Source organism: Zalophus californianus, chromosome 17 (genome assembly GCF_009762305.2).
Source record: "Zalophus californianus isolate mZalCal1 chromosome 17, mZalCal1.pri.v2, whole genome shotgun sequence".
NCBI classification, from domain to species: domain Eukaryota; kingdom Metazoa; phylum Chordata; class Mammalia; order Carnivora; family Otariidae; genus Zalophus; species Zalophus californianus.
Window position 1 is genome coordinate 17851674 of NC_045611.1, and position 23362 is coordinate 17875035.

Below are 23362 nucleotides of genomic sequence, written 5' to 3' on the forward strand. Positions count from 1 at the left end.
TTACTACAAGCCAGGCGCACTGATAAGCCCTGGGAATGAGCCTGTCCTCCGGGATCTGAGTTCTGAGTTCGGGGTGGATGTGGTGTAGGGAGACAATAAATGATTTGTCATTTATTATGAAGTTACTTTAGTGTTGGGGGAAAGGAATGAGGGTTGTTTAGTATTAATGGTGTGATCTGGGAGGATCCATCTGAAGATGAGTAAAGGAGTTCAGCAAAGCAGGGGCTCTAACGTTATTTTATTTTATTTTATTTATTTTTTCCTAACGTTATTTTAATGAATTTAGTTTTTCAAGAAGAGTCCAAGCATCGGGAATTGTCATGCGGTTGGAGATGGGCGGAGTTGCCCCACGCTGCCAGGATGGCTCGAGGTGCCACAATGGAGAGGTCACCTCAAGAAGGTGGCTTCCCTAAAGACCTGACCTCGAGACCCACAATGAAAGAATAGGGAAGGGCCTAGCGTGAAGGTCTAGAGGTTAAATGGATGGCTCCGGGAAGGCTGAGACCGAGATCGAGTTAGCTCTCAGATGGCAAGGTGGTGACGCCGGACTGTCCTGTAGAAGCTGGAGCCCAGACAGGAGCCCGACAAGGAGCGATGCCCGCCAAGGAGTTTTAGGAGAGCCCCTAGGCTGAGGAGGCGTTTGCCGCGAAGGCGTGGATGGAGGCAGGCCCAACTCCACCAGGCGCACGCGCGCTGCAGGGTGGGCAGGGGAGGAGCCTTACTTCACTGTTGGGCCCCGCCCCCAAACAAATATTTGACATTCCAGGCTTATCTAGAGCGGAGCTGGACCCGAAGAGCGACGTTTCCCCCCTCCCGCCCGGCCTGATTGGCCTAAGGCTTCCGCGGGTGGGGACCAGCGGGCAGGCGCCGGAGTGGGCGGTCCGGAAAGGGGCGGACCCCCGCCTATACCGGAGGAAGCGCTCGTAACCCGAAGCGGCTGGAAAACCTTTTTCCGACTCCCCGCAGACCGCCGAGTTCCGGCCCCTCCTGGGCACCTCGGTCTCTTTATCCAATAGTAAAGTAGGGACGCGTTGAAGTATGGGTTCAATGGGCAAGGCCTCGGAAGCGCCCCCTCCACCGGGCTCTTTCTCCAACGTCCGAACGTCCGGACGCAGCGCTGAGCTTTTCCGAAAGCGCGAGGTGCGGCTCCAGCCTCAGTTTCCGCGCGGGCTTGGCATCCCCACGTCCCTTCTTCCCGCCGGATTCTTCAGTTTCTCAGTCATATGAAGGGGAGCACTTAGGGAAGTACGGCGCGGCCTGGACACGCGCCGTAAAGGAGCCTCACCAAGCACGACGGGGCGAAAGGGTGTTGGGAGCCCTCCATGCGGGACTGTCCTTACTGGGTTCCTGCTCTCGCATGGAGACGAAATGGAGGCTCTGCAGCCCGCACGCGCACATCACACGTTCACCGCTAGCCCCCACCCGCCGGCGCGCTCACATCTTCAGGCAACAGGCCCGTCGTCAGGCGGGGAGGGCGACGAAAACAGGCAGCAGTCTCCACGTGGGGTAGCGGTGAGGCTCCAGGCCCAGACCATCCGGCTCAGCCCCGTCTAGAGTGGCGCTCTCTGGAGTTGGAGCGGGGCGCTTCCTGCTTCCCCAGCACCGAGGCCTGCACACCACCTAGAGTGTTTTGGCACCGCGGCCACATCCTGGAGCCAGGCTAAGGCCAGGTCTTCACACGTGTGTGGACAAGCCCTGCCCCGTGACCTCTCGTCCCCCGACCTTATCGCTCTAAGTACCTCTGCTGATCCCCCACCCTCCCCCCCCAACCCAGTTGGCCTCTGGTGACCACCTCCCCCCAGGCCTCTCTGGGTGATAGCCAGTAATTCACCGCCCTCTTTGGTGACTTCTATCATACCCCGGCCGTCCGTCGTGACCCCCAAAGCCCCTAGACTGCCTCCTGGTGAGTTTCACAAATCCCATGTGACCCCTGTGGACTGCAGAAGGCCCCTGTTTTTGCATTTTTCTTGGCGCCGGCTTCATGGTGGGGAGGGACAGAGAGGAGGACGAGATCGACCCAGGCAAGACCCTCTGACGGAGTGGGAGTCCGGGCCGTGAGCGTGCACCCAGGCCGGGCGTCTGAGCGCGCGCGCTCCGGGCGAGGCTCTAGCTGCCTTCCCCCTCAGTTCCCGGGGCCGCCCTCGGTCACGTGGCCCGCGGGGCCGACAGGTAACTCGCCCGGAGAGGGCGGAGGCCAGTAGCCGCCCCGCCCCACGGGGCGCCGCGGGCGGGTCTCAGCAGCGCCCACTGCGCCAGCCGGGCTGCAGGTGCCGCCCCCGACACACGGTGTCCCGCCCAAGCTGATTCGTGTCTGCCGTCGGCCGGTGCGTGCGTGCGCCTCGTCGGTCCGCGTGTGTCTGGCCGAGCGCCCCCTTCCTCTGCGGCCATGACTCCGCCGCCTCCCCAGCCACCGCCCCCGGGCCCCAACCCCATCTCAGACTCCTCCGCCGACCCCCGCCCGGGGCCTGGACCCCTGGTCGTACTGTTCGGAGCCACGGCTGGTGCGCTGGGGCCGGACCTGGGCTCCGACGAGACCGACTTGATCCTCCTAGTCTGGCAAGTGGTGGAGCCGCAGAGCCGTCAGGTACGGTGAGGCGGGGGGAGTCCCCGGGGAGTTTCAGGATCCGAGGGGAGCAGTGGCTGATCGGTTTCCCCCGCCGCTCGTAGGTGGGGACGTTGCACAAGTCACTGGTTCGAGCCGAGGCGGCCGCACTGAGCCCGCAGTGCCGCGAGGCGAGCGGCCTGAGCGCCGACAGCTTGGCGCGAGCCGAGCCGCTGGACAAGGTGCTGCAGCAGGTGAGTGCTGGGGCCCGGATGAGTGGAGGCATGGCCGGGCCGCGGGGACATTTCTCAGCCGGAGAGGCGGCAGGAGGCAAGGCCTGGCGTGCTGCGACCAACTGGCTCGGGCGGTAGGACAAGTTCCTGTTGTTTAAAAGTTTCAGAGATTCCCGCGTGTGCCGGCCCTTCCTGGGGGCACCTTACTTTTCAGCCTTTGCAGGGATCCACTCCTACTGACGCGGTGGGATGGAAGCTGCGAGACCCCTCCCAGGGCCGGCGGGGCTGTGAGGCTGAGACGCCTCTGGGAACCTGCCTGGCCAGGTCTCCCAGAACAGCGGTCGGAAGCCAGAAGGGCCGAGGGGCCCGGTCGTGGCCATAGGTCACGGTCCCTGCCGCCGGCGACCTCCGCCCACCCACCAGCCTAGGGAGACGCTGGAGCGGGGGCGGAGGGCGGGGTCTGCCTCCGAGGCGGACGCCGCCAGGTGTAAGCTTGCTCGTCTAGGCCTGTCCCGGCCGGCTGGCCAGGCGTGGGCGCTGTCCGGACCCCGCCTGAAGGCTACCTGTCTCCTGGGTGCAGAGGCCCCGGGTGCGTCCCAGCTCTGGCTGAAGTGGGAGGCGGTTCCCGACGCTGTTTTCTTTTTCTTATCTCCGCTACTGCACTCACCCTGTGCCTGACTCTCGAGTGTAATGAGTTTTAAGTGCTTTACAGGCGCAGATTCTTTCATTTTTCAACAACTTGGGAGGTTCTTGATGAGGTACAAAGGTGTTGAACCTGGTCCTGTTCCAGAAGGGCTCCCAGGTTAGACCCTACTTGGGGAGTGTGCTGAAGGAGAACTGGGTTGGCTCGCTCTGGGCCTGTGCCTAGTGCTTCTACCTGTTCTCCAGCACGGAGGAAGGCTGGGGGGCGGGGGGCTGGGCAGCTTGAGAAGTGCCACCCCCTCTGTGAGCAAACAACTCCGTGCCAACCGGTCGATAGGGTGTGGGTCAAAGCTCATGCTGCCCCTGGTGTCCAGGTGTGCAGCTCTGTCCTTGGATTTTCTCTGCCCCTCGGTTGGTCAGACCTAGAGGTGGGGCTGCCGTTGACCATGAGCCCGCTGGGCCTCAGGCAGGATTGGGCCTCCCCCACCTGTCTGAGGGTGGTGCCTGGTCAGGGACAGGTTTAACCTGCTTTGCCCCGCCCCTTCCCACCTGCTTGTCGCACTCCACCAGGTGTTTGCTCTGGCCCCACTCCAGACTCTTGGGAGTGTGTGTGATGGGGGCTTGGGTGATATGTGACTGCCCCCATTTGGCCTGGAGAAGGTGACAGCGGACTGGGGGAGAAAAGGGACACAGAACCAGGCCCCCGCCTGTGGCCGACTCCTCCCCAGGCAGGGGAGGGCTAAACAGCTAGCCGAACCAGCTTTGCAGCCTCTGCCCTCCCTCGTGCCCGCCCAGCTGTGAGTCTGTGTCTGTCTCTCTCCCCACTCCCTATCCCCAGTTCTCACAGCTGGTGAGCGGGGATGTGGCTCTGCTAGGCGGGGGCCCCTACATGCTATGCACTGATGGGCAGCAGCTGCTGCGACAGGTCCTGCACCCTGAGGCCTCCAGGAAGGTATGCCACTGAGGGCACAACAGGGGGTAGGGCTCCCAGGACCCCTGTCATGGGGGTGGGAAGGGCAGCTCAGTTCCCCCCCAATTCATGCCCACTCCCATGTGCCCCCAGAACCTGGTGCTCCCCGACACCTTCTTCTCCTTCTACGACCTCCGCAGAGAGTTCCATGTGCAGCACCCAAGCGCCTGCCCTGCCAGGGAGCTCACCGTGGCCACCATGGCACAGGGTATCGGTGACCCAGAAGGGTTAGGGTGGAGGGGAAGCTATAGGCTGTTTTTGAGTATGTGCATCCTGGAGGGCTATATAAACAAATGCGAAGTTACAGTATCTGCCAAGTTCTTGAGGACACATGCCTCTGTGTGCTGGGGTGTGTCTGAAACAGGGACATATGTCTGCCTATGTCTGGGATGGGGACTTGTACAGGCATATGTGAGCTGGATCAGAACAAATGTGTTTGCCTCTCAGGTTGGGATTTCCTTATTATTTCTCTGCTCATAGACTTGGGGCTGGAGACAGATGCCACAGAGGATGATTTTGGGGTCTGGGAAGTGAAGACAATGGTAGCTGTCATCCTCCACCTGCTCGAAGGGCCCAGTGGTAAGGTTCCCCTCACCACCTGTCACCCGCTCTCAGGACTGGGCGAATGTCTGTCTCTTAACTTCCTCAAAGTCGCCGTCCCCACTTGTTAACCTTCTTTGAGAGACCGCAGGTAGAAGCTCCTTTGTCACCTCCTTATCCCCCTCAACTGTCGTCTTTTTGCAGAGCTTGGTGGGGAGACCCCCCCTCCACCAGACCCTGCTGACCCCCATGCCATCTCCTCTCAGGTCAATTGTTTTCAAAGGCAGAGGTGGTAAAGCAGAAATATGAGACAGGTCCTTGGTGAGTGTGGGGGCAGGGGTGGGGGGGGCGCCAAGAGCCGGACAGCTCTGACTCTATGCCCTGCCCCCACAGCAGCAAGACCGATGCGGTGGACAGTGAGACTGTGGTTCGGGCCCGTGGGTTGCCCTGGCAGTCATCAGACCAGGATGTGGCTCGGTTCTTCAAAGGACTCAACATTGCCAGGTAGGTACGGTGCGGTGGGTGGGCTCGGGAGGGCAGGCCTGCCCAGGAGGCTCTAACAAAGCCCTGGCTCCGCAGGGGAGGTGTAGCACTCTGCCTCAACGCCCAGGGCCGCAGAAACGGCGAGGCCCTCATCCGCTTTGTGGACAGCGAGCAGCGGGACCTAGCGCTGCAGAGACACAAGCACCACATGGGCGTCCGCTATATTGAGGTGGGGCTTCGGGCTGGGAGTGAAGCCCGGCGGAGCTGAGGCCCGCCAGGCTGGAGACCCACGGGCTGTCCCCCATTGTCCCCACAGGTATACAAAGCAACAGGAGAAGAGTTTGTCAAGATCGCAGGGGGTGAGTGTGCTCCCAACCGCACCTGGCTCCCCTGGCTCTTGACCATGTCCCCCCCCTTGCCCACCCCCTCCCTGCCTTTCTGCGCCCCTGCGTGCCAGGTGTAGCTGGGTATTTGGAAGGGCACAAATGACTTCCATGCCTCTCACCAAGGCACATCACTAGAGGTGGCTCGGTTCCTGTCCCGGGAAGACCAAGTGATACTGAGGCTACGGGGACTGCCCTTCTCGGCTGGGCCGGCGGATGTGCTAGGCTTTCTGGGGCCCGAGTGCCCAGTGACAGGGGGTGCGGATGGGCTGCTCTTTGTGCGCCACCCTGACGGCCGGCCCACCGGTGACGCCTTTGCCCTCTTTGCCTGTGAGGACCTGGCACAGGCTGCGCTGCGCAGGCACAAGGGCATGCTGGGTAAGCGATACATTGAACTCTTCCGGAGCACTGCGGCTGAAGTGCAGCAGGTGAGCACCCAGGGCTTCCCCTCCCCCCATGTGCTTCTCCCGGGGACCCTTTCCATCCCCCCTGTACCCCTGCCCTACTTGGCATCACCGGCCTGTTGCTGCCTTCCTGGCCAGGTCCTGAACCGCTATGCATCCAGCCCACTCCTGCCCGCACTCTCTGCTCCCCTGCTCCCCATCCCTTTTCCACTGGCCACTGGGACTGGGAGAGACTGTGTGCGCCTTCGAGGCCTGCCCTACACAGCCACCATCGAAGACATCCTGAGCTTTCTCGGGGAGGCAGCTGCTGACATCCGGCCCCACGGTGTGCACATGGTGCTCAACCAGCAGGTGAGGCTGCTGTCACTGGAGAGACCTGCATGGTTAGAGAGGGCTGTTGGGTTGGGAGTGAGGTCCTCTTGCGCGTGACAGGTTGTTCACAAGACCACCGTGTGCACAGGGCCGGCCATCGGGCGATGCTTTCATCCAGATGACATCAGCAGAACGGGCCCTAGCTGCTGCTCAGCGTTGCCATAAGAAAGTGATGAAGGAACGCTATGTGGAAGTGGTCCCCTGCTCCACAGAGGAGATGAGCCGTGTGCTAATGGGGGGCACCTTGGGCCGCAGTGGCATGTCCCCTCCACCCTGCAAGCTGCCCTGTGAGTGTCCCAGGGGCTGGGGAAGGAGGCATGTAGGGGACAAGCTGTTATAACCCTCGCTTTCTACAGTGGGGGCTCTCTTCTGGCTGCCTCACCCAGGGCAGTGCTGGGCTCCCTGCAGATGCACTCTCTACTTCTGCCTGCAGGCCTCTCACCACCCACCTACGCCACCTTCCAGGCCACCCCAGCACTCATTCCCACTGAGACAGCCGCTCTGTACCCCTCTTCAGCACTGCTCCCGGCTGCCAGGGTACCTGCTGCCCCTACCCCTGTTGCCTACTACCCAGGGCCAGCCGCTCAACTCTACATGAACTACACAGCTTACTACCCCAGGTACCAGCGGCTAAGAAAAGCCCCCTGTCTTGCCCCCATTCTGGTGTGACGGAGGGTCATGGTCCCCTTCCTGGGCCGGATAATCCAAGGTCTGTTAAGAGCTGCAGCGTAATCTTAAGGTGGACAAGGGAGTGACAGGTACGGTCTGGAGGATACTGTTGACAAATTAGAATGGGGAGGACTCTGGAGACAGCGGTTTTAGGGAGGAGGAACTGAACTAAGCACAAGGCGGAGACAAGGGAAGAGGAGGTGGGTCTTGGTGTAGGCCATAGGTGGGACTGCACCCCTAAATCCCTGCCTCTCCCATCCTAGTCCCCCGGTCTCTCCCACCGCTGTGGGCTACCTCACCACACCCCCTGCTGCCCTGGCCTCTGCTTCCACCCCAGTGTTGTCCCAGCCAGGAGCCCTGGTCCGTATGCAGGGTGTCCCGTATACAGCTGGTATGAAGGATCTGCTCAGCGTTTTCCAGGCCTATCAGGTGAGGTGTGGCTGGAGGGCTTGGGAACCTGGCTAAGCCTGGAGCTCCCTCCCCTAAATCTCTGTTCCTTCTGCAGTTAGCCCCTGATGACTACACCAGTTTGATGCCTGTTGGTGACCCGCCTCGCACTGTGCTACAGGCCCCCAAAGAGTGGGTGTGTTTGTAGGTGAGGGAGCCAGGAGGTAAGAGCTGGCTGATGTCTATCATGTCTGTCTCGGCATCCAGAGAACCACTAACCTCAACCAGGTGCCTGCTTTCTGGGCTTGTCAGAGCTCTCAGAAAGCACCTAGAGGAGCTCAAGCCCCAGCTCCATCTCCCGCTTGTTGCTCTGCCTGTCCACCCCAAAGTTGATGGCTGGACCCTGCATGCAGGGCTGGGGGTGGAATGGTGTTACCCTCCTCCCGATGGCCTGATCCGGCCTCTGAAAAGCACCGAGAGAGCCTTTGGTCGGTTTTGGCTGTGGCCCATACACACAGATTCTATGGGGCTGATGTCCACAGCAGGCTGGCTGGCTTTTTAAAAATATAAGCCCTGGTGCCTTCAACGTATGACTCCTGGGAGCTTCTGCATAAAGATCCCAATGTTCTACCTTCCCCTTTCCCTTCTGGCAGGGGGCAGGGAGGCAGAGAATGCTGGCCCCAGCCCCCAGGATACTTGACCCTTAGTGGCCACATTGTGTCTTGGGTCTAAGGGTAATAGCTCTCCTCCAGCTTGGCACAAGGACTATCAGGTGGCAAGATCACAGGCTATTTTGATGGACTGTACTGCAATATCCCCAGAGGACACTAGGGGGCAGGAGGCCCTCACAGAAAAACTCAGGCTTGAATTTTAAAGGGGACTCTCTGCCTACTTCTCATGCACACCTTGGGCAGGCCAGTTGTCCTGAACTCAGCAGACATCGTGGAATGCCCTTTGTACCCATTAGAGGGTACAGAACTGAAGCTTCGGAAGGAATTTGGAATTCTACTCACTCCTCCGTAAAATAAACAAAGGTTCCTAACCAAGTGGACTTTTTAAAAGCCAAAGTGCCCTTAGCTTTGGACCCCAGAGTGTGGGGCTCCACACCTGCCACGGGCAGAGGTAAACTCAGGTGGATTTCCAGGACACTGTTAACCTGTCACTGTTTATTATTTCAGCCCTGTAACTGAGGAACCATGAATTGCTGGCTCTCCCCTTTGTTATGTTGTGTAAGGAGCACTAGACTCCTATACAAGGTTTTCGAATACAAAGCGTGTAAGAAAACACAATTCCACGTCCTGTAAACATGGAACCAATTCCTTAACTGTACATCGCCCATTTTATAAAATAGAAGGTTTCAACTTGAGCCCATCTGAGCCTTGAAGATGACCATCTATTCTGAATGTTAAAAACAGGGCTTCAAGTCCGGGGAGGGGAGGCATGCCTGGGTGGCACAGTCGGTTCAGAGTCCCACTCTTGGTTTTGGCTCAGGTGATCTCGGGGTCTCCCTCCCTCCCTCTCCCCCAAAATTAATAAATCTTTACAAAAACACCCCCCCACCCAGGGCTTCTTGGCCAGATCCAGCAGAGCTCTGGTGATAGTGGTTAGCCCCGGGCAGGGGTGGATTGCACTGCACGCACCACACATGAACCGAAGACAGGACATCTAGTCCCTTTAGAGCTGTTCTCAGCCGTGTTTCTCTCTGTATCTCTAGTAAGTAGAAGGCTGCTTATCCCATTCCTCAAACCAAGATGTAGCACAGGTTGGAAGGGGTAGGGTAGGTACTAAGACATGCCCAGTTGCTCAGTGTTGCTACTAGAAGTCAATTTGCATAATCCAATGAACATGTGCTTTAGCGCCATTTACATTGCACAAAGTTTAGTCTTTACCTGCAAAGCCAGAAAATATTCTTAAACCAAAGACTTTACAAAATGATACAAGACTGCTTATATATTATACAAAGCTCTTTTAAAATTTAACTTTTATTTTAAATAGGAAAGCATTTCTAGTGCTACAGGCATCAAGGTATTTAAAAGGCATCAAAATTTGGTGCATAGCAACTCTGGATCATAGAGGCTTTTATTCCTGAGGGCAGCAGAGCAACCCCCAAAGGGTCTTGCAAGGCGAACTCTTGCAAGAACCCCATGTGAGGCAGCTACCCCAGGGGCAAGAGGGTGCAGGCAAGTCCAGCCAACTGTCTGGAACTTCTGTCAGGGGCCACCTCTCACAACCCCTCCAAAGGAAGCTGTGGGCTGCCAACTACAGGCCCTGAAGCAAATCTCACTATCCACACTCGGACACAAAACTTTTAAAGAAAATAGGAAAACACCCAGCTCCAGGAGGGACCAGAGTGATATGCTGAAGGATAGACACTTTGCTCTAACTAGGTTTAGGGGAAAAAAATCTAAATCATGGTTTGAAGGGGAAAAAAAGACCATCTTTATCCTGTAGGAGGTCAACAGCTCCTACCTGGCTGACCAGAGGTGGTGGGCAATGAGCCAGCTCCCCCTGCCCAGGCCTTACTTGGCCTCAATAGAGAGTCCTGGCATCTAGGACTCATAATCCCCTGGAGTAATATCATCAAGCCCTTGACCAGCTCAGCACATTGTCGCGCATATAGGCACTCAAAAAAATTTCCTTCCTGAATAAATGAAATTACATGATTTCATTTGAAAACATACTGCAAACTTCAGGTGCTTTGAAATGGGCCCAGTCTTGGAATAGGTACTAATCCCATTAAAGGGAGGGGGAAGGGCAGGGTTTGGAAAAAGCACCCAGCTCGGGCACCTCCTTTGGTAGACAGCAGGCTGGAGTTTCTTGCTGGCCCCTGCCCTGGGCACCAGCCTCACCAGCAGCAGCACCGGGGCATCTTTGGTGTGGAGGGTCAGGTCTATGATGCTACCTCATGTTTGGGTTTGCCTCAAAGCCTTTTGGGGAAAAGGATGGTTTTTAGGCCATGCAGATGGGACGAGGGTAGGCCAGAATCATTTTAGGCTGTAAACAGAATGACGGATAAGCCTTCCATGCCATTGTGAATCTTAAAAGCTTCCCTTCTGGAGTCCTGTATTTTCTCTGCTCTTCTGAAGCATATAGCTCATTTGTGCTTAGCTTCTGACACAGCCTGGCCTCTAGAGATGAGTTAGAACCAGCAGATTTGCCTAAACCATCATGAGGCTGTGGCTTCAAAGGTTATAGAGCAGCCAAATGCAGATACTCCCAGTTAGAAAAGGTCTGGGACCAGAGGACACAAAAGGGAAAAGCACTCCACAACCTACTTGTTTGCAGGATGGCAGGATATTAAAGCTACCAAGCTAAAAAACCCACTGTTCAAAGTCACCTTACATGTAGCTATCTTATCCAAGGCCCTGAGGGAAAAAAGCAATTTCAACACGGAGTCAGTATGGAGAGACTGCAGCAAGATTACCTAGGAAGTTACAAAACGGCTACGCTCTGGAATGTCGTTTTATATTCCAACATGTCAATGATTGGAATGGTCTCTTCTTTAAGTTTACCTTTATAAAGAGATATGAGCTACATTTGGCTTTATTTCCTATAAATCTATGAAAGGCTTTAGGACATGCTGAGTTTCTGAGGCATTAGGTGTGGGCTTAGAATTTTTTTTTGTTTCATGTTTGCCTCTGGAAGGTTTTATCAAAAGTTCCTACTTTAAAAATATCATCAAAGCTAAAGAGTCCTTCAAATGACCATAAAGGAGTACAAATCACCAATCATAGCTAAGCAACCAAGTCACTTGCAAAAGCAGCACCTCTGAAATGGAGAGCCTGCTGCATTCACACTCAAAGCACCCATCATATAAAAGTATCCTATTTAAATACAAAAAGCAAAGCTCATTTCCCCAAAGCTCAGTCTATGCTGCTCCTGTTCTTTTACAAAATCTACCCAAGGCCTGAGGTGGAGGAATGCTGCTTTCCCCACATACAGTGATCCCAACTCCTGGTGCCAGTCCTGAAGGCCACAGAGTTGGAAACCCAAGGTCCAAGGAGAGAAACATGCTGAGAAGTACATGGTGGTGGACACATGGCTGCAGTGAGCACTGTCAGAGCCCATCGGATCTTCCTATATCCAGGGAATCGGGACCCGGGAGGGGAGCCTGCCTGCTCCCCGCTGTTCCTTGGGAAACAGAAATCTGGGACATGTCTCTCCCAATTATCTCGTTCACTGAAAAACAAGAAAAAGAATGATTAGCGACCTCTGTGTGACTGACTATATGATGCTCAATGGCGAGTTCCATGTCAAAGACATGTTTCCCCTTTCCAGTTTTCTATAAAGGTAAATGCAGTGCTTAAAGCCTGCTCCTAAACTGAATGGAGACATCATTCCAGACCCCTCCTCTTCCCTTTCAGTTCAGTTTGGTTTGGTTTGGGAAGGGAGATGGCTCAGAGAACAGGAAACATTCTTACCCTCACTCTAAAAGTTAATGCTCTGGAGAAGATAGGATATATCTGAAATGAGTTCATGTTAATCTAACTTTTCCTTAATTTGCATCCTTTTAGGAGGGTTTTCTCCTGATTCCTGCAGTGTACTTTGTAAACTGAATGCAAATAAACTGTTTTGGTAAGAATAAAGGAGGATTTGGCAGTTATTTTGTTACCTTATGCTAATACAAGCATCTTTTATTATGTCGGGGGCATTTATTCTCATCCTTTCAGAAAAGACTCTTGCTTTTGTGTTGGTTTCTATGACAAGCCAAGCACTTCAAGGAACAAAAAACTTCAATATTAAGGAACCAGTATAGAAAACAATATCCCAGGGGCTCCTGGATGGCTTAGTAGGTTAAGCTGCCTTCGGCTCAGGTCACGATCCCAGGGTCAGCAGGGAGCCTGCTTCTCCCTTTCCTCCCTGCTTGTGCTCGCTCGGCTCCCTTATGTTATTGCTATCTTTGTCTTTCTCTGTCTCGAATAAATAAAATCTTAAAAAAAAATACCCCCAATTCCCCCAGTAAGAACCTTTAGTTCTCTCATGATGAGAATTCTTTGCTTTGAAATGAAAATTCTTGTATCAACTAAAGATTATACTCTTGGGCATTTACTCAAAAGAACTGAAAACATATGTCTACATAAAAACTTGTACTCGAATAGAAGTTCACAGCAGCATTATTCATAATAGGCCCAAAGTGGAAACAACTCAGATGTCGGTAACCAAGTGATGAGTGGATAAATGAAATGTGGGCTATCTATACAGTGGAACATTATTCAGCCACAAGAAGGAATGAAGTTCTAATACATGCTACAACATGGGTGAACCTTGAAAACATACTAAGTGAAAGAAACCTGACACAAAAGATCATATATTGTTTGATTCCATTTGTATAAAATGGCCAGAACAGGCTAACCACACAGACAGAAAATAGGTGGTTACAAGGAGTTATGGTGAGGAAGGAATAGGGAGTGACTATTAATGGGTATGGGGGTTTCTTTTTTTTCCTTTTGGAATAATGAAAATTTTCTAAAATTAGATAGTTGTGATAGTTGTACAATTCTGTGAACATAATAAAACCACTGAATGGTATATTTTCAAGGGTGAATTTTATAGTGATGAATTATATCTCAGCACAGCTGTAATAAATGAAAAGAGGCGAAGACAAAAAATTTTTATACTTAGAATGTGATGTGATCATAGAGCAAGGGAGACACTAACAATCACTTAAAAAATCTTCAAGTATTAACATCTACTCTTTTTATAGTTTAGGTAATTAAAAAAATTCTTCAAATTCATATACTGATGGCTGTAAGAAGGGAACTCACTTCACAAATACTAATGAGCATCTATGAGAGTTTACAACTGAAATTTTGTATCTTATTTCAATCTTCACAACATTTTAAAGTAACTACTAACCCACTTTATAAATCAGTTAACTGAGGCTTTGGTCACATAATTTGCTTAGTGAATGGTGGAATCAGTTTCCAAACAACTGTCACTTCTTGGAGGCCAAGGGAAGAGAAACAGGGAAATAAATCATTTAGACAAAGAAAATGTGAAAGACCTGGACAAATGTGGTGATGGCTGCGAGAGAGAGGAGTATGGTGAGAGTAAGGAGACGGAAACAGGAAAGAGACAATACAAAAGGGACAAATATAGAAAAGGCACCTGTTATTCCAAGCCACATAACAAGCAAGGAACAGTGTTTTCAGTGTGGATTCCATGTGTAGATCTATGGGCTAGTCTCATGCTAAGACGGAGCACAAGGATGGCCCATGATCTTTGCACATGGCCTTTCACATAACTCACCACATCAAATTACTGGTAGGGGTTGTCATCATTTGTCTCTCAAATAGCTGGCAAGCTCCTGAAGGGCAAGCAAGGTACCTTACTAATGAGGAAATATCAATTTCTGATGACTGAATAAATGGATCCTAATTCAATACAATTACTTAAAAACTATTGGGAATTAATATACTGAAAGTTCACTAGGTGGTGCGGTAGGAAGGGGCCCAAACAATGTTATTAAGACTAATGCATGACATCCGATTTTTTAAAAAAAAGATTTTATTTATTTGACAGAGAGCACAGCAGGGGAAGCAGCAGGCAGAGGGAGAGGGAGAAGCAGGCTCACCAAGCAGGGAGCCCGATACAGGGCTCGATCCCAGGACCCTGGGATCATGACCTAAGCTGAAGGCAGACACTTAATGACTGAGCCACCCAGGCGCCCCATCATGACATCTGATTTTGATTTTGACAGTGTCTATTTTAGACAGGTCTCCCAGCAGTGGCAACAAGTCAAATAGAGAAGCAAGTACCAGCAGAGAATCATCTTTTCCCAACACTTATCCCCTCCAAGGACAGTAACTTCAGAAATGTTCCAAGCTGCCATGCAACACACCTTCTTAAATTATCTCACTGCTCAAGTTTTAAATCTACAAGGTGATTAGAAATGGTGTTTTATCATCATAAAAAAACCACATGATGTATTGTGTCTTTATGAGGAAGTCAATGCTTACATTTTCTGGAGGATGAAGGTATATATCCAGCATTATCCACCCACTTACCAAGTATACTTTTTTTTTTTACTTTTTTTCTTTTAAAGATTTTATTTATTTATTTGACACAGAGAAAGCGAGAGAAACAGAGAGCAAGCACAAGCAGGGGGAATGGCAGGCAGGGGAGAAGCAGGCTCCCTGCTGAGCAAGGAGCCCGATGCGGGACTCAATCCCAGGACTCTGGGATCATGACCTGAGCCGAAGGCAGCCGCTCAACCAACGGAGCTACCCAGGCGCCCGTTTTTTTTTTTTTCTCTTAAGATTTTATTTATTTATTTGACAGAAAGCACAAGCAGGGGAAGCGGCAGGCAGAGGGAGAAGCAGGCTCCCTCCTGAATAGGGAGCCCAATGCGGCACTCGATCCCAGGATCCTAGGATCATGACCTGAGCAGATGCTCAACCGACTGAGCCACCCAGGTGCCCCAGTTTTGTTTTGTTTTGTTTTTTTAAGTATAGCTGATGCATATTTACATTAGTTTCAGGTGTACAACTTAGTGATTAAAAAAACTTAATGGGGCTCCTGGGTAGCTCAGTTGTTAAGTGTCTGCCTTCGGCTCAGGTCATAATCCCTGCGTCCTGGGATCGAGTCCTGCATCGGGCTCCCTGCTCAGCCGGAAACCTGCTTCTCCCTCTCTCACTCTCCCTGCTTGTGTTTCCTCTCTCACTGTCAAATAAATAAACAAAATATTAAAAAACAAAAACAAAGAAAACTTAGTGATTTGACATTGTTATTTCTTAAATAACAGTGAATTGCTTGCAATTTCATTTTCCACTTTCTTTTGAATATATATGCATGAATTTATTCATTTAAGCCCTAGTCCAGAAAGTATGTGAGATGGCTTTATTTTTTTTTCATCAATTTAAGAGCAGAGTTTTACCCCTACTATGCAATTTTATCATTTCCCTCCTTTAAAGAGTAAAGTGAATTCAAAGCCTAGAACAAGAGTCAACAGCCCTAAACACCTGTGCTAACAGGTTATGTAGGTCACAGCATTTGGCCCACTTGGGACAGCTGCGGTTGACTCCTGCTACCCAGCACCTGGATCACCTGTGCCACCACAACAGTCAGCAGTACTTGTCGTAAGAACAAGTTTTTTAATCCAAAAATTGCTATCCAAATTAACAGTCCACTGGAATGCTATTTCTATACATAAGAATGAGGTGTTTGAGTAACAACAGGTCTCTTATTTGGAGCTATCTCCAATGTTAAGGTTTCAGAGCTAGAGCGGACAAGCATGGTATGGGATGAAATCTCACCACCAGGTGGACAGGGGCAGAGTAACCCAGGACACTGCCCCTGGAGTAGACAGATATATAGTCATATACACAAAAGCCCAAAGGGCCTTTCTAACTAGCATCTGAGCATCTTGAGCATTTGTGTAAAGGATTTCTGGGTATAACTAGACTCTATTTATGTATGTTATTTCATTTTGAAGCTACAAGGAACATTCATCCAGGTTTGGCAAATTCACCTTTTCTTCCCTTCCTTGTACCCCAAGTTTAAAGGTATATAATCCATTCTCTGGTGAACATTTTATGGAGACGTTATTTTTTATAAAATGAAGCCTCCAATTATTTTCTGAATTCCACTGAAAAAAACAAGAGAAATTTGGAAGTAAAGGAATGAGTTTAAATGGATGAGAAATCTTGTATTTATGGTTTATATTATTCTACAACACAGTTTTGCTAAGATATACTTTTAGGTTTTGATAAGTTGTAAGAACACCATCTAAAATACATACATTAGGAGTGCCTGGGGGGCTCAGTCGTTAAGCGTCTGCCTTCGGCTCAGGTCATCATCCCAGGATCCTGGGATCGAGCCCCACACAGGCTCCCTGCTCGGCGGGAAGCCTGCTTCTCCCTCTCCCACTCCCCCTGCTTGTGTTCCTGCTCTCACTTGCTCTCTCTCTGTCAAATAAATAAATAAAATCTTAAAAAAAAAAACTACATACATTAAATAATTGAATTCACCTATTTACGGCATGAGTTGGAAGAATTTGCATTTATTAACATACCTTCTCAAACTAAAGACAAAAAAAATTCCCGAAAATTCAGAAAGTATGGTAGACTGCTAACTGTCCTAATTCATTCTTAAGTAATTGAATTTAACTACTCACACAGCCACTTAGCTATAAACTACATTTCCCAGCTTCCCCTTTGTAGGTAGGTATGGCCATATAATTTGTTTTCTTCCAATGAAATATGAACAGAAGTGATGTGTATCTTCCTCATCCCAGGCTCAATAACCTCTTCCTTTCCTTCCCCAATACCTCTTGCTTTGGGCCAAGACTCAAGTCAAAGTGGTAACTCTGCTTTGATAATAACTAAGGAAACAGAGGAACAATGAAATAAAGGGAATCCTGATCTGTGAATTACCATGAAGTGTGAGAGAAACTTCCAATGTGGTTAAGCCATTGTATTTTGGAATCTCCATTAGAGAGATTTTTATTTATTTATTTTTAAAGATTTTATTTATTTGATAGAGAGCACAAGTAGGCAGAGTGGCAGGCAGAGGGAGAGGGAGAAGCAGGCTCTCCGCTGAGCAGGGAGCCCAATGCAGGGCTTGATCCCAGGACCCTAGGATCACCACCTGAGCCGAAGGCAGCCGCTTAACCGACTGAGCCACCCAGGCGCCCCTTATTATTTATTAACAAAAATAAAACTCATCACCATAAAGGTAATACAGAAAGAATATTTAAGTATTTTAAGCAAGAACTAAGATAACCAGCTTGAGCTTTATCAGGCCAAGTTTTTAACTAAGTCATTTTAAATTTCACCCTAAACATTAAACAGCTTTCAACCACAGGACAAAGTGAAAATATATGCACAAAGATTAGAAGATATCTTTCACTTTTTTTTTTAAAAGATTTTATTTATTTATTTGAGACAGAGAGAATGAGAGAGAGAGAGAGAGAGAGAGCACATGAGAGGGGGGAGGGTCAGAGGGAGAAGCAGACTCCCTGCCGAGCAGGGAGCCAGATGCGGGACTTGATCCAGGGACTCCAGGATCATGACCTGAGCCGAAGGCAGTCACCCAACCAACTGAGCCACCCAGGCACCCCTATCTTTCACTTTTTAACAGTAGCTTTACTACTAGTAAAGGAAAATTATGACTTTTTTTTAAAACCACACCTGACAGAGGAATCAGTCTTATTAAGGGTTCTTTCTTTTTAAGAAATCTCTTATGTGTCTGATACTATACTCAGTGTCATACAGATCTTTCCTCTAGAAAAGGCTGTAATTCAAAACATTCTTCAAAGACAAACATTAAATCTCCAGCTGAGTAAACAGTACACAGGTATCTAAAAGTGTATTCAAGTATCAGCATGTATCCTTTTATATCAGCAAAAAATGAAATGTGAAAAAATAAAAACCAAAACCCACTTCTTTTTACTTTAAGATGCTGGATTCAGAAGAATTTTAAGATTATAAGTAGGGGCACCTGGGTGGCTCAGTCGTTGGGCATTTGCCTCTGGCTCGGGTCGTGATGCCAGGGTCCTGGGATCAAGCCCCGCATCGAGGCTCCCTGCTCAGCGGGAAGCCTGCTTCTCCCTCTCTCACTCCCCCTGCTTGTGTTCCTGCTCTTGCTAACTCTCTGTGTCAAATAAATAAATAAAATCTTTAAAAAAAAAAAGATTGTAAGTAGATTCCTTCTCCCTATTTTTTTTTTTTTTTTGGGTATATTGTACATTTTCTCTGGATAATCTTGTCCATTTCTATATACTGTTGACTCCCAAACCTATTACCTCCGGGGACCCAACCTGAGCTCCAGAACCATATGATGCATTCCAGCACCTGTGCTATGGATCCTATATATTTGCCTCTTCAAGACTTGCTCCAAAAGTTTTCTTCACCCTTCCAGCTCTTCAGTCAATCTACCCACCTTCCCTCCTGGATCTTTCTCATCATTACTAAGTATGGTAAGGCTCTCTACCTTAAACAAGCAAGCAAACAAATAAAAATCCTAGAACCCACATAGCCCTTTATATCTAATGTTTTCTTTCATTACTTAATATCTTAAAGGAGTTATATACACTGCCTGCTATTTCATGTTTCTGTTCTTACCTCCTGTTCACTCCTTAGTCATACACTGACTCCTTCATTCCAAAGAAACAGTTCTTACCAAGATCACTAGTGACCAACTTACTTGTTGCTTCATACATGGGAAGAGCAATGGGGTAAACTGTAGAAGAGATAAAACTTTAATTTTGGTTCAGCTGTGATAGAACTAAGGTGATTTACTTAATCTTTCTTCAGTTGATCTTCTCAACCATAATATGAGGAAATTCATTTAAATCTTTCTGGTTATAGAGAGGAAGGTTTGGGGGGTGGTCAAAATAGGTAAAGGGGATTAAGAGATACAAATTTCCAGCTTTAACAATAGGTAAGTCATGGGGTTGTAATGTAAGCAGAGGAAATATTGTCAATGATATTGTAATAACCTTATATGGTGACAGATGGTAACCAGCCTTATCGTGGGGATCATTTTGTAATATATAAAAATATCAAATTACTGTGATGCACATCTGAAACTTAACAGGATATCGTATGTCAATTATACTTCAATTTAAAAAAAAAAAAAACTCTCCTTAAAGAGATTCAAGAATTTAGTTGCCATTTTTATTCCTCTCATGAGTAGAGATAAGAATGATGTGAGACCAGGGTAGGCTCAGCTTCTGGGAGAAGGCAGTGTTTTGGTGCCTTGTCTGATGGGGCTTCAGTATCCTAAATATAAAGATTTGGGTAGTCCCCTTCCAAATCTAAATTCATTAAAATTAAATTCAAATGACATTTCAACAATTATAATTTGTATATTTATAATTTACATATATAATATACAATATAATTTGTATATTTACAATATATAATTTGTATATTTAGAATCACACATGTTCTCAAGTAACTTTCAGAGTCTTTGAAGAAAGGAGCTGTGTGACAGTGAGGGAGAGCTCTGTTCCTGGTGGGTTGGTGAGGTAGAGAGGCCTGAGGCCCAGCCCCTCCCTCACACAGACTTCATTTCTCTGGATTCTTTGTAAATGGAATTCCAGAAGAACTATCAGGAGTGCAAACAGGGGCCCACAAGGCAGGCTCATGATCCAGGTTGCCTCTGGCAAATAGATAAAATTTCCTGCTTTATTTCCGTTTCATACTGCCTCACATCAAAACTTAGAGTACATGACCAGAAATCAGTAGGCTTATACACCTGACTGGTAACCAGGTTTACTCAGGACCCAACCCATAGTATCCTTTTTTTCCCCCAAGCCAAAGAATTCTTATAGATGGGCTTCTCTGCTTTAATTAATTCAGTTAAACACTTGCCTTCTATTCAAACCCAGATTAAATTTATAAGCACTAGTGTAAGAACCTGAATGTGGTTAGATTTAAAAAGCAGAATCTTGTAGTCAAAGTGCAGCTCCAAAGATAATGAGTGGACCTATCAAGAAGACTGCCCGTGTATACCCCCATCCTCTGTAGCACATGCAAATCCAGCCACTGCATGCAAATACCAGACTTGAGTATAAAAACAATGACACATTTCAATCAACACTCACCCTCTAGATTCTCCAGAAAGGAGCTGGACATGAGAGCTCACTGTGGTTAGGCCATTTCTCTGCTGAACCTGATGGCTGGTGTTCCAAGTCAGACATAAACTGGTCTGTGTCAAAGAAGACAACATCACTACTGAATGGAACAAACCAGAGAGTAACTTAAATCTACTACATGCCCAGCCTGTTTTTTCTATAATCAAGAGGAATTTAACCATCCTTTATCTGTCAATCACTACATAAAATGGCTCCCCATATTTTATTAAATAATATGAATACTGGAGTCCAGAGAGTTTAGGTAATGGCTATTTCCTAAAATTAAAAGGCAATAATTTTAAAAAGTCACAATGATGGTTTCAGCAATTTTTTTATTATTTACTTTTTTTTAAAGTAAACTCGACCCCCAATGTGGGGCGTGAACTCATGACCCCAAGATCAAGAGTGTCATGCTCTACCGACTGAGCCAGCCAGGCACCCTGGGGTCAGCAATTTTATATGACAGATTTAGTTTCAAACAAAATAGTTTTTATTAGATTGGATCTATTAGTAGTTCCCAAATACTTGTCTATGGCTATATCAGAATTATCTGGGCACTTAATAAAAATAGTAACTCCTGGGTTCTCCTTCAAACCACAGAATCAAAATGCCTGAAGGATAGGAGCCCAGAAAACGATATGCACAGGTAAATCTGAGGGTCGTGGAGGAATATTTTTTAAATTAAAGCCCATATTTTTTTTTTAAAGATTTTATTTATTTGTCAGAGAGAGAGAACACAAGCAGGGAGAGCGGCGAAGAGAGAAGCAGGCTCCTCACTAAGCAAGGAGTCCAATGTGGGACTTAATCCCAGGACTCTGGGATCATGACCGGAACCGAAGGCAGACGCTTAACTGACTGAGCCACTCGGGCATCCCAAAAGCCCACAATTATTAGCAGGTTATGAAATCAATTCAGCAAGTTGAGAATAGCATCTTTTTAAGAAGAAATAAACAAAATAGAAGATAGCAGGTTGCATTTTCTTTAATAAAGGTTAAGAATTGGCCTCTGAGACCTTCATGTTAGTTGTATATACATTTTTGTTTGTTATGTACTAAGTTATGCTATAAAACTTCTTATTGTAGGAAGCTGTCAAAAATGTTTGAAAGTCACTGTATTCAAGAGTCACCATTGGTCAGTTTTGTGATAATGGATGACACATTCAGACACCTAGTTAGAGAGCCCAAACATAACGATACAAAGCCTCCTCCTTTGGCCTATAAGGAATTATTTTTGGCCATTGCTTATTCAACCTCAAAGAAAAGGACCTAACTTTTCAGATTCTATAAGAATGCTTATTTTATCTTAGCACAGAAGACTCTGTATATAGTCTCTGTGAACAATAATTAATGCCCTTGTCTTAGGCTGATAAAGGAGGTAAAACAAAGGAGGAACCAATCTGTGCAAAATGCAGCCTCATTAAGGGGTCAAAACAAAACAAAACACAAAAGCCAGAAATCCTTTGTGCTTACAGGCAAAATTTTTCTGCCTTAAGCTTCTTTATTACTAAATTTGAGATCACTCACCAAGTTCTCAAAGAGGATTTAAGGATTACAGTGTATGTGAAGTATTTTAGAGACTGAATATACATAGTCAAAAGACTTTCTGAGGATGCCCAATCTCCGATACAGAATACTCCAAAACAGACATGAGGATATAGACCATGTGATTCTAGATACATCAGCACATAAATAAGAAGCAGCCCAGGAACAAAGCTAAGAGGCCAGCAGACCCTAGTGACTTTTGAGTTGATTTATACAATGGTAATTTCATATTGTGCTTATGGAAATGTGCAGTCCTCAAGACATCTTTCTAGTTCCTTGAAATACTGTTGACAGCTTCAAAAAAGACCTGATTCATTTCTTCCTATCACAAAAACTGTGACAAAACATTTGAAGAATTAACACCAATTCCTTCTTTCTTTCCTTCTTCCTTCCTTCCTTAAGATTTATTTATTTGAGAGAGAAAGCAGGAACATGTGGGGTGGGGAAGGGTGAGAGGGAGAGAGAGAATTTGAAGCTGACTCCCCTCAGAGACCCATGAAGGGCCTATCACAACCGGGAGATCAAGACCTGAGCTGAGATCAAGTCAGAAGCTTAATCGACTGAGCCACCTAAGCGCCCCAATACCAATCCTTTCTTAAACTCTTCCAAAAGATTAAAGAGGAGGGAATATTTCTTAACTCATTCTAAGGCCAGCATTATTGATACCAAAGCCAGACAGACACTACAAGAAAAGAAAACTACACAATATCCCCTGTGAATATAGATGCAAAAATCCTCAACAAATACTAGCAAACTAAATTCTTCAGTATACTAAATGTATGTATCATGGCCAAGTGAGATTTATTCCTCGAATGCAAAGATGGTTCAGCATATGAAAAGCAATGAATGTAATTTACTACACATTATTAGAATGAAGGATAAAACACTACATAATTATCTCTATTGATGCAGAAGCATGTGACAAAATTCAATTCACTTTCATAAATACCCAATAAACTAGGAATAGAAGGAAATTTCCTTAACATGATAAAGGCCATATATGAAAAACCCACATCATACTCAATGGTGAAAGACTGAAAGCTTTCTCTCTAATATCAAAAACATGACAAGGCTGTCCACTCTTGCCACTTCAATTCAACATGGTTCTGGAATTTCTAACCAAAGCAATTAGGCTAAGGAGATAAAAGGCATCCAAATTGTAAAGGAAGAGGTAAAATTATCTCTGTTCATAAATGATCTTATACACAGAAAGCTTGAAAGAACTGACATACAAAAAAATGTTAGCACTAATAAATTAAGTCAGCAGTTATAAGATATCAACACACAGGGGCGCCTAGGTGGCTGGGATGGTTGAGCAGCCATCCGACTCTTGGTTTCTGCTCAGGTTGTCATCTCAGGGTCATGGGATGGAGCCTGGCGTCAGGCTCTGTGCTCAGTGTGGAGTGTGCTTGTCCCCCGCCCCCTCAAATAAATAAAACCTTTTTTTTAAAAAAGATTTTATTTATTTATTTGAGAGAGAGAGAATGAGAGATAGAGAGCAAGAGAGGGAAGAGGGTCAGAGGGAGAAGCAGACTCCCCGCTGAGCAGGGAGCCCGATGTGGGACTCGATCCCGGGACTCCAGGATCATGACCTGAGCCGAAGGCAGTTGCTTAAC

The 23362-nt window shown here is 48.0% G+C and overlaps 2 protein-coding genes across 9 annotated transcripts in view; one reads left to right on the forward strand and one right to left on the reverse strand.

Annotated features, from left to right (window-relative positions):
• ESRP2 (epithelial splicing regulatory protein 2) lies at nt 1-9479 on the forward strand. Of its 4 annotated transcripts, XM_027617563.1 has the most exons (16): nt 1-2584; nt 2668-2796; nt 4256-4369; nt 4481-4595; nt 4868-4966; nt 5194-5248; nt 5321-5431; nt 5507-5639; nt 5727-5769; nt 5920-6221; nt 6336-6548; nt 6658-6856; nt 7003-7189; nt 7502-7667; nt 7744-7849; nt 8804-9479. In XM_027617563.1, the coding sequence occupies exons 1-15, from the start codon at nt 2387-2389 to the stop codon at nt 7831-7833; spliced, it is 2154 nt and encodes a 717-aa protein (XP_027473364.1). In that variant the 5' UTR covers nt 1-2386; the 3' UTR covers nt 7834-7849; nt 8804-9479. The 4 variants fall into 4 exon arrangements, with proteins under 4 accessions (XP_027473364.1, XP_027473363.1, XP_027473367.1 ...); XM_027617562.1 differs by having other exon boundaries at nt 7744-9479; XM_027617566.1 differs by having other exon boundaries at nt 7576-7667; nt 7744-9479.
• A 109-nt stretch (nt 9480-9588) lies between these two features.
• Nucleotides 9589-23362, reverse strand: part of NFATC3 (nuclear factor of activated T cells 3) — a 129109-nt gene continuing 115335 nt past the window's right edge. For 3 of the 5 annotated variants that reach the window (XM_027617561.2, XM_027617557.2, XM_027617560.1), the window contains one exon: nt 9589-11804. In XM_027617561.2, coding sequence (XP_027473362.1) covers nt 11683-11804 — 122 coding nt within the window. In that variant the 3' untranslated portion in view covers nt 9589-11682. Of the gene's footprint in view, nt 11805-18699; nt 18807-20175; nt 20280-23362 lie in introns of those variants that run through there. The other 2 variants (XM_027617558.2, XM_027617559.2) reach the window with 2 other exon arrangements.

What these genes read in the sequence shown, in the direction of transcription:
- ESRP2 (XM_027617562.1), top strand. Translation starts at nt 2,387, where the DNA reads ATGACTCCGCCGCCTCCCCAGCCACCGCCCCCGGGCCCCAACCCCATC. An exon ending in TGGAGCCGCAGAGCCGTCAG is followed by an intron (nt 2,585 to 2,667) that starts GTACGGTGAGGC and finishes CGCCGCTCGTAG; the next exon opens with GTGGGGACGTTGCACAAGTC. An exon ending in CGTGGCCACCATGGCACAGG is followed by an intron (nt 4,596 to 4,867) that starts GTATCGGTGACC and finishes CTCTGCTCATAG; the next exon opens with ACTTGGGGCTGGAGACAGAT.